General features: G+C 23.6%; 1 protein-coding gene and 1 non-coding gene across 3 annotated transcripts in view; one reads left to right on the top strand and one right to left on the bottom strand.

The window, feature by feature from the left end:
- LOC129609290 (motile sperm domain-containing protein 2-like) overlaps positions 1 to 13790 on the bottom strand; it is a 65581-nt gene extending 51791 nt beyond the window's left edge. The window contains exon 1 of one of the 2 annotated variants that reach the window (XM_055521222.1): positions 13322 to 13790. In XM_055521222.1, coding sequence (XP_055377197.1) covers positions 13322 to 13412 — 91 coding nt within the window. In that variant the 5' untranslated portion in view covers positions 13413 to 13790. The remainder of the gene's footprint in view (positions 1 to 13321) is intronic. The other variant, XM_055521227.1, reaches the window with a different exon arrangement.
- Trnay-gua (transfer RNA tyrosine (anticodon GUA)) lies at positions 6045 to 6141 on the top strand. Its single transcript has 2 exons — positions 6045 to 6081; positions 6106 to 6141. It is a non-coding gene; the product is annotated as a tRNA-Tyr (tRNA).
- Positions 13791 to 15687: the final 1897 nt, after the last annotated feature.

Below are 15687 nucleotides of genomic sequence, written 5' to 3'. Positions count from 1 at the left end.
TCGGCATTAGTCCAGTTAATGAAGTTAATTTTATTGTCCCATTGCCCCGCTTTTTTTGATGCAAATATGTATAATTTAAACAAAATTCAGTAAATAAGAATATTTAAAAAAAACTTCTGTTGCATATATCTAGGAGGAGAACAAAAAGAAAAAAGCACATAGGATATGCATATTATAGGAGATTGTTACTTAATTCTATATTATAGGCATAATATGGATGTAGAAACTTATTCTACACATTTTTTTATTCTTATATTTTTTTCAAAAACTTGTTATTTTTTGAGTAATAGGACCCCCAAGTTTTTTATGTATCTGGATGTATACATTGTATATGCTAGGTCGCCAGCTCATAATGTGTTAACACAGTGTCTATTTTAATCAGTTAAGACTAGATGAAAAAGTTTTTCAAGGTACGCGACTTTATGTAAAATCATATAGCATTTATGCATGTATTGGAGGGCTTATTGTTGTCTCAGAGTTCGAAAACACATGATTATATTTTTTGATATATAGAAAAATATTTAGCGCTACATTTTTATTTTTTCAGCAATTTAACATAAAGGCATAAACTACTCCATTTGAAAGTATAAGAGTGACACCTTGGGAGTATAGAATTGACGTCTTGGAATTATATAGGAGTGACGCCTTGGAAATAAAGTGATCACGACTTAAGAGCCCTAAACTTCATTTAAAAATGAAAAAGACGAAAAAAAAATTTAAAGAAATAAATTATTGCGAATTGGAATTTTTGAAAAATGTATTAGATAAAGCTTAAACGAGTATGAACAAAGCTAACATATTTTGGAGTACGCTGTACCAATATTTCATTATCCCAATTATATTCATCTTATAGTCATCTTATAGTTTTAACACAAAAAATTACTAAAATAATGGCATTTTTCCGAGTTAAGCGCTGGCAGTTTGATGAGTTAGATTTAAGAAGTCATTTTTTGGAATTACTAAGGTTTCCGATGCTTATATGGTTAGGTGCAAATTCTGTGCAAATTTGATATATAATATTTCTGTGCTCCATAAATTTACTGCAAAATATTGAAAAATGTGCTACATTCAATATGAAATTCAAAAATACAAGAGATTCTCTATATTATAAACGCTTTGTAGAATAAATTATTAAACGTTTTTTTTTATAATAATCCAAAAATATAAGTGTTCCTAAAATAATATACCATTTTTTTTTGAAAAAACAATGCATCAAATTTTTATTTATGTGCTATAAATTAATATTTTAAATTTCAAAATCTCTTAAACAATAGAAGATTATCAAACTATAAAAATTATATTAAATTGCTATTTTCAATTTGATATTCAAATACGAATATTTAAGCATTAATCTTATAGATATATACTCGCATGCATCTTTTTTTTTTATAATAAAAAATAATTTTCACCTCAATTTGATGATGCGGTGACGATGCATCAATGAATATTATTAATAGACATAACCTATAAATTTTACAATACTTGTATATTATGAATATGTGGGCGCTTTAATATTTTATGTATTTATAAAAATTCAGGGTCAAGATAAAAAAAACAAAATAAATGAGTTTTGAATTTGAAAAATTTAAGTATGCAAATATAGAAAAAAAAATAAAAATATTTTTTTAATATTTTGATAATTAATTTATTTAAATTAAAAAATCATTTTCGTTTTTGTTTTCACTACCAAATTAAAACTGGTTTTAATTAAAAAAAAAAAAATTGCAACTCACTTTTTCAAATAGTAGGTCATTATTATTGTTAAATTTAAAATCTCACCAATATAAATTGAAATATAAGTATGTATGTATACATGTGTATGTATAAATTTAAACCTGCTAGGTTCTAATGATGGAATCATTTAATAACATCTATATATAGTTGGCATATTAATTTATTATTTGATCCAACAAGGTAATCACTTTGAATATCCTAAAAATAGATTTATGTTTAAACTATGTATATATGTATACGAGATTATGCTGGTTTTTGTAACTGCAAATAATTTAAGCTTAATTATAACTATATTTAAATATTTAATATAAAATTTATGTAATCGAAAAATATCCGAATAATAATGGTCCAAGTGTAAGCAAGGCAACCTGTAAATCTGTATTTAAACATGACTCGTAAATTTCATACATATTTCATAAGAACGAATATTATCGTATTTCAGATTGTGAAAATTTATGATCTATAGCTCATTAGCTCACTTAGTAGCTTTTACTACATAAACGATACATACAGGGTGTCTGAGACTCAATGGTGCTCCCGAAGCATTGTGATAGATTGCGTTCAGACAAACGAAAAATATCTTGTAATATTTTGCTTTTTAGGCCGTCCAATACGCTCGAGTTATAAGGCTTTCTACAAAAAAAAATAAATTTCTAAAAATTTTCCAACTTTACTGATAATTTGTAAAGTATGACAAGCAGTCACGCTGCTTCGAGGTAGTACCATCGAGTACCATCGGACACTCTGTAAATTGGAAAATCACGTGTTTTCCTTTAATAACCTACATATATAAAATGTCATTGTTTCACATAGTTCCACTTTATTATTGATGAAAAATTTATTTATTAGTCTGATAAAATTCATTTATTAGTCTGAGGTTCGTATTTTATTAAAGTATTAAAATCGTTTTCGAATTCGGCTTACTCCTCCAGAGGCGATATTTCTATTAGTACATTTAAATATTTCAAAATTGTACATAACTTATGTGTATTTAATATTAAGTAAGATATAAAGTAATAGTCATTATTGGGCTATAAAAATTTCTTGCATATTATTACACAAATATCTCTTGTACTCACAAACATATAACACATTACATACATCTAAATACATACATTAAATTTTATTAACACTGAAAATCACTTGCTTTTTTAATTTTAAAAATAAATGAATATATGCACATATGTATATAGTGGGAGAAGTAAAAAAATTTCGAAATTCTAAAGCAAACGCCTTTAGGCTTCTCCACTTTAATTTTAAGTATGTTGTATTATGCATGTAATGTATACCAGATGAATATGTGCAATAATTAATATGACGCCTTTAATTGAAGGTTTGAAAATCATAATTTTAAATCACTCCTACGCACTTTTCAAAATTACACATTTAATATAGAAGTAATTTTAATTTTCCATTTACACCATCATAATTAGAATTACATTGCTTTTGATTAAATTTTGTAAAATTAAAAGTAACTCTATTTTGGAATTTAATAGAAGTTTGGGTACTCATATAAAACCAAATCTAAAATAATTAATGGGCGCAACTTTTTCTAACCTATATGCTCGTATATTGTGGAGATGTATAGAGTATTTGTGGATTATAATTACATTTAGTTTATTTAAAATTGAGATTGAAAAATTTTACAGTGAAAAATTCCTTGTTTTAATTAAATTTTATGAAATTTAAATTTTGGGATTTATGACCTGTATAATAGAAAAGTACAAAAGTTATTATGTGTTGTAATTATTTAAAAAACAGAGAGATTAAAATTATCATCTTAAACTTTATACAAAGTAGAAACTGTTGATATTAGGCACAACAATAATATTTCATTTACACAAGTATATGGTTACATTACATGTAACAGGCTTATGTTATAATATTATGTATGTTATAATATAAATAAAGTACGGAAATAAATTTAAAAACAAGAAAAACCGTTTCAGTCGGTCTAAATCGTCCTGTACTCTGACTGTTTATAAAATATTTATAAAATATAAAAACATGTTTTTGAACTATTTAAGATCAGCTTTTATGAAGAATAGCTTTTTATAGTTACTCGAATCGGTCAAGCAATTTCACAAAAACTTTTTGAGTATGTCTGACACTGATAATTGGACACATTATGACTGCCAAATTTTATCGAGATATTTTTATTAATTTTCCAACTATTTAATATTAGCTTTCAGTTTTGCATGGAAGCTACCCAAATTATGATAGCCATTCAATTAAAATATACACAAAATATGTAAAATAATCTAATAAATAAATATTTAAAATATTTAAAATTTGAGTTGTATAGCAGCTATACCCAAACACGTTATTTTAATTAATCCAATTATAATATAACAGCTGTCCTTGGTAGAAAATAAAAAATTTGTGATAAATTTCTGGTGCTTGCTTTATTCGTTTCATAAGTTATCATGTGATTTGATGAATATTCCAAAATCGATAATATATAAACAAATTCACACCATAGACAACACTCTCAAGTGATTGCGAACTTTATATCAAAGCTAATATACCCTTCACTAAGGTGCAAGGTACATAATAACAATAATGGTTTTCAATTAACTGCAAAGTAATGAAATTATTTGTACAGATTTAAATGTACGTTTTTTCACGTACTCTCTTCCCTTCTATTCTCAACAGGACTGTCATTTGACTCCGATTTGGAAATTTGTGTCCCCGGCTTCTCCTTTTGCATTTTGGCTCCGATTTTGTTTCTCAGTCAGAACCAAAAACAATATTGATAATTATTCTTGAAAAAATTTTTTAGTTGAAACTTTTTTTGCAATTTTTAAAAATTTGTTGACAAAACCTTAGCTAACGAAATTATTCAAAAGCCGCCACCCATCTTAGTTAACTTGTAGTCAAGTTAATTAATTAGTTAGTTAAAGTGTCAAATAACCAAACTTTCGTGGACGTCAGCAGATGAAATATGTTTGTATAAAAATTTTTTAACAGACGATAATATTGCAATTTTGACATTTTGATTAAAGTCGATCGAGTATATTGTTGAAAACTTGAAAAATTTATTCAAAGCTCCCTCAGATTAGCGCACTGTAGTGCGACAGTTGAAAGGGTATTTTCTTCTATTAATTTGATTAAAACTAAATCGGGAAACTTCTTTTATGTTGAAGTGGCAAGTAAAAGAATTATTCATTAAATTCAATTTTTTGAATATTTTTTAATTTGAATTATTTAAAGATATTAATGCGAAAATCTAGGAATCAAGTTGTGATCTTAAAGCTAGGGTTCAAGTTGTGTAAATTGTTTTTTTATGAAATACAGGAATTGGTTCCACTTTTTTGAAAATTGCTCCCTTTCTTGAATATTTCTGCTCCCTGTCCAAAAAATCAAATGACAGCCCTGATTCTCAACTATAAAGAGAATAATATAAGAAAAACTTTGTAAGAAGAGAGAGAGAGAGAGAGAAACAAATTATAGAAGAGCGTTAAGCGAAGTGTAAAACTTTTAGTATGTGAATCATTGTAATAAGGTGGTATTATACCACTGGTATAAATGAACAACGAAAGAATTAATTATGTTATAATTATCACAAAACTTTATGGGTATATAAAGATAAGATCAAATTAATGTGTTATACATGCTGTTGGTTTACAAAATCATCATTAAAATTCTATCAATAAAAATCTATAATAAAATCAAATGATTTAAAATAATTTTATATTTTCACCGTATAACACTTTAAAAGCTCATAATTAATCAAACATCTAATTTCATTATAACAAAACAATTAATTATTAAATTATCTATTTTAATAATCAACAATATTAAAAAAAATTTTTACAGGTGTTGACAATAATTCTTTTTATAATTAATTGTTTTGCGTATTAATCTTTATTTAAATGTTAATTTAAATAAAAAAATAATAATAGAATTTTATTTTAAATTAAATTAAAATAAATAAAATTTCAATACACTTTAAATTTTAATTTGCATTTTAAGAGTAGAGGTACAATTTATGTACATATTTTCTTTAAACCTAACCTATAAATGATGGTTATAATGAGTATATGTGTAAAGTTTGCGATATTCAAGCTTTGCTCTACCTTTTCTTCAAGGTTTACTTTTAATACATAATTTAAAAATCCAAAACAAAAAAATTTTTAATTAATCAATTTTGAGCTTGATTTTGCTAATATTTGTTTAATTAATAATATACTTTAAGTTATTGTTATCATTATTAACCAAAGAAAAAAAAATTAATTTGCTTCATTTTGAAATTTTTGAAAGAGAAAATTTCTATATTGTATTTAATATAATTAATGGCTTAAAATATACCTTCGATAGCTCAGTTGGTAGAGCGGTGGACTGTAGATTGATCAATTTAAAATAACAGAAATCCATAGGTCGCTGGTTCAAATCCGGCTCGAAGGAGTTCGAAATTTTTTTTTAATAAAATATATTTTTTTAATTTTTTTTAAATAAAATGTGAAAATATCAAAAACATGTTGTAAATTTCAATATTTTATATTTGTAAATTTTAAAATGTATAACAGAAATATAACACTTTTTTCTTTTTGTAAAAAATCAAGTTTTTTAAATCAAAATTAGGTCTGTGTATGCTTTTTAAAATCGTATACATGTTATTAAATGTGTTAAATAAAGAAGAATGTTAATTGATAAATTAAATAAAATTTTTACTGTTCGAAATTCATATTGTGTTATAAAAACAAATTGACCTTGAAAATTAATACATAAAATTTTGTGATAATACAAAAAAAAAATGTTAGAAATATTGAAGAGATCTTGCAATTTTTAAAAAATGGCGTAAATTTTTTATATTAACAATAAGTTATAATTATTAACAACATTGTGCGTCCATATAAAGCTAGATTTAGTTGAATTTAATTTGAACATTCTTTGAGTATGATATTTTTAATTTTACACAATTTTAATATGCTCCGTGCTTTTGGACATTTTGCACATGGTATACATATGTATATTATATTTCTGAGAAAATATTTTTTGGTAATTATACCCGAACTGTTAATGAGGAATAATGAATGTATGTACATTTAAACAAAATAATAAAAAAAATGAATTTATTTGCTTATCACATTTCTTTAAAAATCTTATATTTTCTGAATGATTTGTAATTAATGCTCCGACTGAAATGAAATTTTATGCTTAAAACACTTAAACGTGCTTATATTTTTTGAAGAAATGAAGAAACATAATGTATTAATACATACATACATATTCGAAATTATGAAATTTAATCTGTTTTTGTTCATTTAGATTTCAAATCCGCATTAAGTTTTTTTCAAATAAATTCAAAAATTCTAACAATAATAATTAACAACATTTAGTAGGAAATAAATTTAGTATTGAATTATAAAAAATATGACATCAGAATAAATTAATGAATGAGTTTTCCTATATAAAATTATTGTGAATTGGATCAGAATTATATTGCACTTAATTATTGAATAACAGCTGTAAATGAATTTCTATTGTGTAAATTTAGATGGAATGGAAAAGCTAATAGAAGTATGCATGTTTGTATACATATGTAGTTGTTATACAATATTGAAAAACACTACTATTTGTGAAGATTTTCGTGAATACAGAATTTTTGTGGGTTTGAAAGGGTTAAATTAAAACACAAAAAAATAATAAGTACATATGTATGTATATAATAATTGAAATAACCAACTACTCTTAATGAGGGCTGTGTGAGTGAAACACTAAAAGATGAAAGATATATGCTATTAATTTGACACATTTTCCGAAAATGAAGAACAAATTTTAAATTGCAAAATGAACGCAGTGCCGTTTAATCATATCAGCTTTATATTTTTTATGTCCATCTCAAAAATTATTTAAATTTTTTAGAGCCCATGCAATTCTAATAACTAATTTCTTTTCAGATCTTTAAAATATCTTAGTAATTTAATTTATCTTGGCAATTTTTCCTATTTGAAATATACCGTAAATATAAGCATCTGTACCAAATTTTACATTCTTATATAGTTTTTTCCCTTTTTTGAAATAACCGCTTTAATAATAAACGGACATTTGGAGGGAGAAGACTTTCAGAAATGACTAATCTGATTTAATTTTAATGATTATATCTTTTTTCCTTTCAGAATCGGAAATGCTTTCTTTCGGGTGATTCACAACTTATACATTATAATAATATGATATATATGCGAGTGTTTAATTAAAAATAGAAAACCAATTTAAACTCAACATGGCTATGTAATGCATACATAAATTCTCCTTTAAAACATAGAACTTAATTTATAATATAACACATTTATCCATATATACATGTACATTTATTTTATCGTAAAATGCTGATTGCATATTGCGAAATTTATGTTATATAACAGTTTCTTTTTTTTTTAGATTATAACCCAAGTTATGTGCAAACAGTGTTCTTTCAATCACTTTCAAGAGCGTATAACATTTATTATTATTAGTTTATTACTAGAAGTGTGTAGACATTTGCGTAAGTATATAATTTAATAAAATATGTTTTTATCCATTTTTAAATAAGTATGATTAAATATGATGTCGTTGATATTGTATGACTAAACACCCTGTATGCTGTATAATAAATAATAAATACCCTGGGCACATGATTGCTTATATATTTTCGATAAGCACATACATACGTAAACGTAACAAAAAACATAACGATCTCAAACATATGTTCATTTGTACATACATAAAATTCATTTTCAATGGAAACGATAATAAAAACGATTAGATAAAAAAAAAAATGATTTAAAACATAAAAATTCAAAGGTCACTAGAGTATAACGATTACAACAAAAATATATTTATGTATGAAAAATAAATAACACGATGTTAACAAATAAAATATACTTAGGCGAGAACAATGGAAGTAGAAACGATCATTGAATTAAATTAAGACAACGCAACATTTACGATATGATTCCGATAACAATTTGTAAAACAATTATGTTATAAACTGTGTTTGAATAAAATTAAATTATGTATGATATTAGATACTCATTTTTTTATAGGTATACACTAAAAGAGCTTAAAATTCACACGCATGATTAAATGCACATTTTTTTTTCTTGTTTTTCTTGTGATTTTAATTTAGAATTAATCACGAACTTTAATGAATGGATTTTTTTTTTATACCTACTACTATATCGCAGTTTTAAACTGTTATCAAATTTATCGTATATTTGTAAAATTAAAATATTTTTAAAGTTTAAGAAAATTATGCTGATCGTAATTTATTTTACAGCTATGTGCTGTTATACTTGATGCCGAAACGAGTTTTTTAAGCAAAATATTTTATTGTTATTATTTTTGAAAAATTTTAATAACGTGCTGCATTTAAAGTTCATGATTATTAATTTAAACTTTGACGTGTAAAAATGTTTTTTTTTTTTTTGGTTTTTGTTTTATTTTGAATATTAAAGAACAATGTCAAGGTGATCGTTATGATCGTTTTGTTTTGGGTTTAAAAATAAATTTGATTTTTTTTTTGTTATACATGAATTGAGAAATATAAAAATAAAATGATTTTTTATTGATAAATTTTTGATTTGAATAGTTTTAATTAATTGGTTTTTTATTTTGAAATTTTTGATTAATATTAAATTGAATATTCTAATAATTTTATTTAATGAAAATCTGAGCTAAATTAATAATGAAAATTTCGATTACTTGTGATTTTATAGTGATTTCGTCGAGTTGATTATTATGTATTTTAAATATTGGTTTGATTTCGAAAATTTTGCCTTTTAAAACATATAAATAAACTTCTGATTCGCAGTTACAACAGGTTGTATTACATACAATATGTTTGATATTGTATGATGGCCTCAATTTTAGTATATCGAGTTATTTTAAAGCTCTGACAGACAAGCAGATTTTAATTTTATGCAAATTAATTTCACTTAGACAAATAAACTATTTGAAATTACTAAATTGTAAACAGTTTGTAAAAAAATTTCAAAATGTTTGATTTCTTAATTCCATGCGCTTATACAGTTGCAAGTGTGCGTTCTACAATGTATAAACCTATGGAATACAAATGAACAATCAAACAGTTGCAAAAGTATAAATTGCATGTCTGTCTTAGCCCTTATATCTTAGTTTCGAACTAAAACTATTTGTCAAAAATTTTATATGTGTAAATTTTTTTATATGGGTTTTTATTTAAAAATAAAATGAATTAAGTAATCAACTTTTGAATAAGGTTAGAGCCAATAAGATGAAGATTTATACATCTAATTGCAAGAAAGATACTCGAATATACGAAAAGGGTAGGTCTCGAAGAAACACTTTAAGCATGATAGGTGAAAGGGGGCACAGTGGATTCATTTCTTGGGTCGTGGTGCATTGTTACGTCATGTCTAATCAAAGATAATAATGAAAAGATTTTCTTGAACTTAATAAAAGATTATCAATTTTTAAATTTTAACACAAAATATTTCCATTTTTCTAATAACAACGAAGACAACATTAATGTTAGTTGATTCAATTGTTAGTATATGCAATGTCGTTTAATAATTATATGGAATATGGCCGATTACCTGGGCCTGCCCTATTGCTTCAATCACTTATACTTTTACTATTTAACTTTTAAGGACAAGTACTTTTTTATAAGCATAATTCATTAAAGGATTTTGACTCTTGACGTAACAGAAATTTGCAATTTTTTTTACAGGGCTCTGCTAGTCGATTTTTACTTTCAAAGTTATAAGTAATATTATGAAAACTTTGTTTAAAATTTCCTCGTTAATTCCATTTTACTTTTATATTTAATTTAATTTGAGCAAATAATGCAATTGATTTAAAACAATGGCATTTGGCTGTTAATGCCATATAAAACTAATTTTATAAGCTCGATGGATACACCAAATTATACACATAATACATAAATTATTTCTCTCAATAATTCTAAATAATATTCCTAAGTATTACAAAATTTTTGTGGCACGTATACTAAACACAATCCATACATAATCCATACATATAACATTATAGTATATAAGTATGTTAATTTAATAATTAATAATTGAACTTTATAATTTGAAAACCAGTTATAATCTGTATAATATAATTAATTTTATATACTTATAGTTTATTGATAATTATGTAATAAAGTATGTGCCTACATGAGTCGAATCACCGCGTTCATATTAATAAAATAATTAAAAGTATTTTATTATAATATAATTTTAATTTTTATAAAAGATTATAGTTAAAAGTGTGTTGTTTGCCACCGATATTAAATACTTATAAAATTTTAGTTTATAATTAAAATTAAAAAAAAAAAATAATAATAATAGAGTGGAAAATTACAACAATAATAATTTATTAATAATTTAAATTGCAAATATTTTTTAAAGTATAATTCTAGTTTTTTTTTAATTGTGAGTTCTAAGAATTTTATTATATATATAGGTACGAGTATAATAATAAATTGCATTATTTGCAATGTAAAACCACTGAGTATATAAGTATATGCGAAATAAAATTTTTGAGGTTTTCAAATAATAAAAAAATACAAAAATTTGTTGTTAAAACTGATTTTCAATTTCTTAAATATTAAAAACTATTTCTAAATTTACATTGTACATTTAATACGATAGTGTGTATAGGGTGATTTTAATTAACGAATATTCACGCTAAAATCATATACGTAATTTTTATTTGGACTAATCAATTAAGGGGCTCAAAAGCAAAGTGGCCTACCATTCACAAAATTTTTGCTTTTTAGTTAAAAATTTATATAAAATTATATGTAAAAATAATAATGTCTTCACAAAAATAAATATTTAATATCGCATTTATCTCGGTAAAAAAATTTTTACGGGTTATTTCATTTTACTTCTGAGCCCCTCAATTAATGATTGCTATTTAAATTTTTTACGTATACACATAATTTCACGTAGTTGTACAGGTCACTATTATAAAGAGTGTATATTCCAAAAGGTCAAAGTCGAATTATTTTTTTTGGATATTTTGGCTAGGATATTCATCGCCCCCTATCACTTGTTTTAACTAGTATATATATTTTACAATTATGCTATATGTATAGCTCTAAAGTTTTCTCATTTAATGTGGTTAACAGTAATTTTAAATTGTGGTTTTAAAAAAATTTTTCAATAACAAAAGCTTATAATAATTTATAGTATTATTTTTGCATTTGTTCTATTTAAAATATTAATGAAATTGAATAACATAATGCCGATTTGTTTGCTAAAGTGATATAACTCAAAAAATACAATTTTCGAGTTATTTATGTAGAAATAAGTTAATTCAAAAAATTTCTTTTTAATGGAAAAATGCGATTTTACTAGCATGCAAGTTATCGCTTACAATAAATTATAAAATTTTCCTATAACGAGAAAAAATTTTTTGCTCCCGAACTTTGAGCTATAATATGTCAAATATATTCGCAAATTTTAAGCTATGTAAGTGCTACAGCAAACAAGCGAGTAAAACACAAAAAAAAAAAATAATAATATAATTGAAATTAATGCATTTGTAAGTCTGTATAGTCTAAGTCTCATAAATTATATTTTATGACTCATAAATTTTAACGCGCTTAAATATACCAATTAAAATTAAGATTATAACCTTGAAAATAAAACTATGTAATTCGTATTAACTATTGTGATTTAAATATTAATTGTAAATATTATGGAATTTTGTTCATTTGATAAGAATTAGTTATAAATAAGGCTTGCATTTTTAAATATACACCAATATGGTACCAATACTGACAGTTTATAGCAGTATTATAAAAGCAAATTTAAGAATATTGAAAAAGTTTTGTTTGTTTTTGTCTGCAATAATATTGTTTAAGGCCTTTTGTCACAAAGTACTCACATAGAGGATGCATTTTAATAAGTAATTCATGCTATTCTGAAAATTGAACTGAAATTTGTGTACTTATATAAGAATTTTGAATAAACGCATTCTTCAAAATTGCAGCAATAAAACACGCGATATTACAACTTTAATTTAACAATCAAAATTCATACAAGCAGAATTTTATATATTACTTGCTGCATTACAGATTGTTTACAACATTTAATTATATTTATGACTTTTAAATTATAGAACTCCTTCAAAACAGTAGGACTAATATAGTATAACTATTTTAGTATAACATTTCAATTTCTTCATAACAATAAATCTTATCAATACTAATTAAGACACTATTTTTCTTTTTAAGAAATTAAAATTTAGACTTTAGACTATATAATAATATTATTCTAGTTACTATAATAAAGACTCTTTAATAAAAATAGAACTTTGAATGAATAAAAATTAACATTGCGATAATTATTATTGATAACTTTTTTATTTTTAAATTTTCTTATCATTAATTTGATTTGTGATTTAAGCCGATAGACTTATTATGACTCAATTGCCATTATATTTTATAGTAAATAATATTATTAATTTATAGGGACCTATGGAAATTTTTTTCCCTCTTTTCTACTAGCACATAGTAACATAAATTATAAGACTTTTGGGTTTCTATGCAAATATATTTTAATTTTATTATTAAATTTGGAATTAATTAATTTAATAAAATTAAACTTACCATCACATGATGGTGGTTCCTTTTCCAATTTTTTAAAAAATAAATCTCTTAGTGTTTCAATTTGTTCTAGTGTTGGCGTAGGTTCTGGCATTTTATTTTCTTCTCTTAATTTTTAATTTGGTTTGTATTTTTTTATATCACTTTTATTTTTCTAATTTTATAATTTCATAGAAATTATAAATTAATTATAAATATTTTTTAATTGTAATTAATTAATTATTTTTTATTTTAATTAATAATAATTGTATTTAATTATTATAATCTTAGAATATATGATTTTAGAATTATCAGCACTTAACGGTGAATTATTAATTATTTTTGTTTTCTTTTTTCAATTTTTTCTATTTTTCTATTGGAATGAAATTATTTTTAAAAACAACCAATTAGTTTAGTTGTGTTCCACAGACTGATTGAATTTTGTAATATTTTTGTTGTATATTTAAAATTAAATCACAAAATGAGAAAAATAAGAACACAAAAAAAAAAATGTAATAGTAAAATCAAAATGATATCTTATCAAGAATTAATTCACATAACGGCAATTTAACACGTGCTCAATAAGTTGATTTTTTGGAGAAAAAATTTTTTTTTTGCTGGAAATAAAAAATAATAATGAAAATAAAAAAAATATAAGAATGTTACAAATTTCTCTCTTTGCAATGAAAATCACATATGATTTTTAGAAGTTTTGAGTGTGTTTGTTAAATTATAACAGTCTACATATTTGTATATAGGTACATAATGTATATAGAATAAGATCTATTCAAATATGTACATATGTATGTATGTGGAGTAAATACATATATATATAATAAATTTTAGGTATGAATTATATTATATTATGCGTAACCAGTGTTCCCACTCGGTAAAAATAAAATGTATCCAATTTCGAGAAAAAAATGTATCCAAAATGTATCCAGGCTCCTGAAGTAGAATTTTTATACTAACTCGTCTTATGTATTTTGTACAAATAAACTCACAATTAATATTAATTTGCTTTTTTTAATAATCTGAGTTTTATTATTTATAGTAAATTCTTTAAGAAATCAAACGCAACTTCTATTGCATTTTAAATGGTTTACACCAAAATATTTCTGGTACGTTCTTGTTTTAATGTTCTAGATTTAAATACAAAAAGAGGAGGTAACTCATTTAATAAAATATTTTTCTTACTTTCTTCTAACAAATTTTTAAATATGCTCAGTAAAGCCAGCAAATAATATTTTTTCGAAGATAAAGCAATTTCGCGATTTAAAATTATCAGTACTTTAACAGTTTTGTAATATTTATTTAGTGTTGGGAGAAAGAAATGTATTCAAATTTCAACAATATTTTAAAATGTAGCCAATTTTGGCATTTTAGCAAATTTGAGTTTCTTTGTATTCACGCTAAATTTAAAGCAAAAAATGTATTGAAATGGATACAATTGTATCCATGTGGGAACTCTGTGCGTAACATTATTTTAAATGTTTTATTATGATTTTAAAAAATTTTTTTTAACCCTAGATTCACAATGTAAAACAATTCAGAATGCTACCGCAATGCAAAACAGAAACATTTGAACTATTGCAAATTGTAATTTTATCACAATACAAAATTATAGCGCAACTTAACGTCAAGCTCAATTTAACAAAATTTTAACTTTATATTAAAATGTAAATGATAATTTTTTTTTATCTTGCTGGGAAAACAATTGAAATTTCATTAAATTTATATTGTGCACTTGGAACTATTTTACGAAGTTATTTTGCATAATGCAATTCGCAATTAAAAAATATGGTTATCAGATTTTTATATGTATATTGTGTTCTCAACGCAAAATTAAATTAGCTTTGCGTTAAAATAGTAAGTAATTGCGTATAAATTGTTTACATTCTATTGTGAACAAATCAAGAGAATGACTGATATGACTAAAGTTTATACGTGTAAATAGTAGCAAAATTAGTGTTTAATACCAAAAAAGGATTTTTTTCTAATATTTAAGAGTCCTTTTATACATTTAATTAAATATTAGAAAGCAAAATTATATTAAAAACAAAAAAAAAATGAAATTAAATTATATTCTGCAATAGGGTTAAGAGCTACATAAATACATAACTACATAAATACATAAAAGCTACATAAAACAACAACTTCTCATTTAATCAATTCTCTTAATTTACGGTAAAACAAAAGTCTCCATATTTTATTTTATATAAATGCAAGTACGTATATGAATATGTATGTATGTATGTACATAAAATTTATATTAGCTAGAAGTGAGGCTTTGACCTTTAAAAATTTTGTATATATGCAGTTTGCAGTAAATTTTTCTTGAATTTTTAGTATTTAACAACGTATGACACACAATACAATACTTATAGTGT

The sequence above is a fragment of the Condylostylus longicornis genome, unplaced genomic scaffold, assembly GCF_029603195.1.
Source record: "Condylostylus longicornis isolate FDR11 unplaced genomic scaffold, ASM2960319v2 ptg000038l, whole genome shotgun sequence".
In the NCBI taxonomy this organism is placed as follows: Eukaryota; Metazoa; Arthropoda; class Insecta; order Diptera; family Dolichopodidae; genus Condylostylus; species Condylostylus longicornis.
Note: the sequence above shows the minus strand (reverse complement) of the source record. Positions and strands in the feature narration are given on the sequence as shown.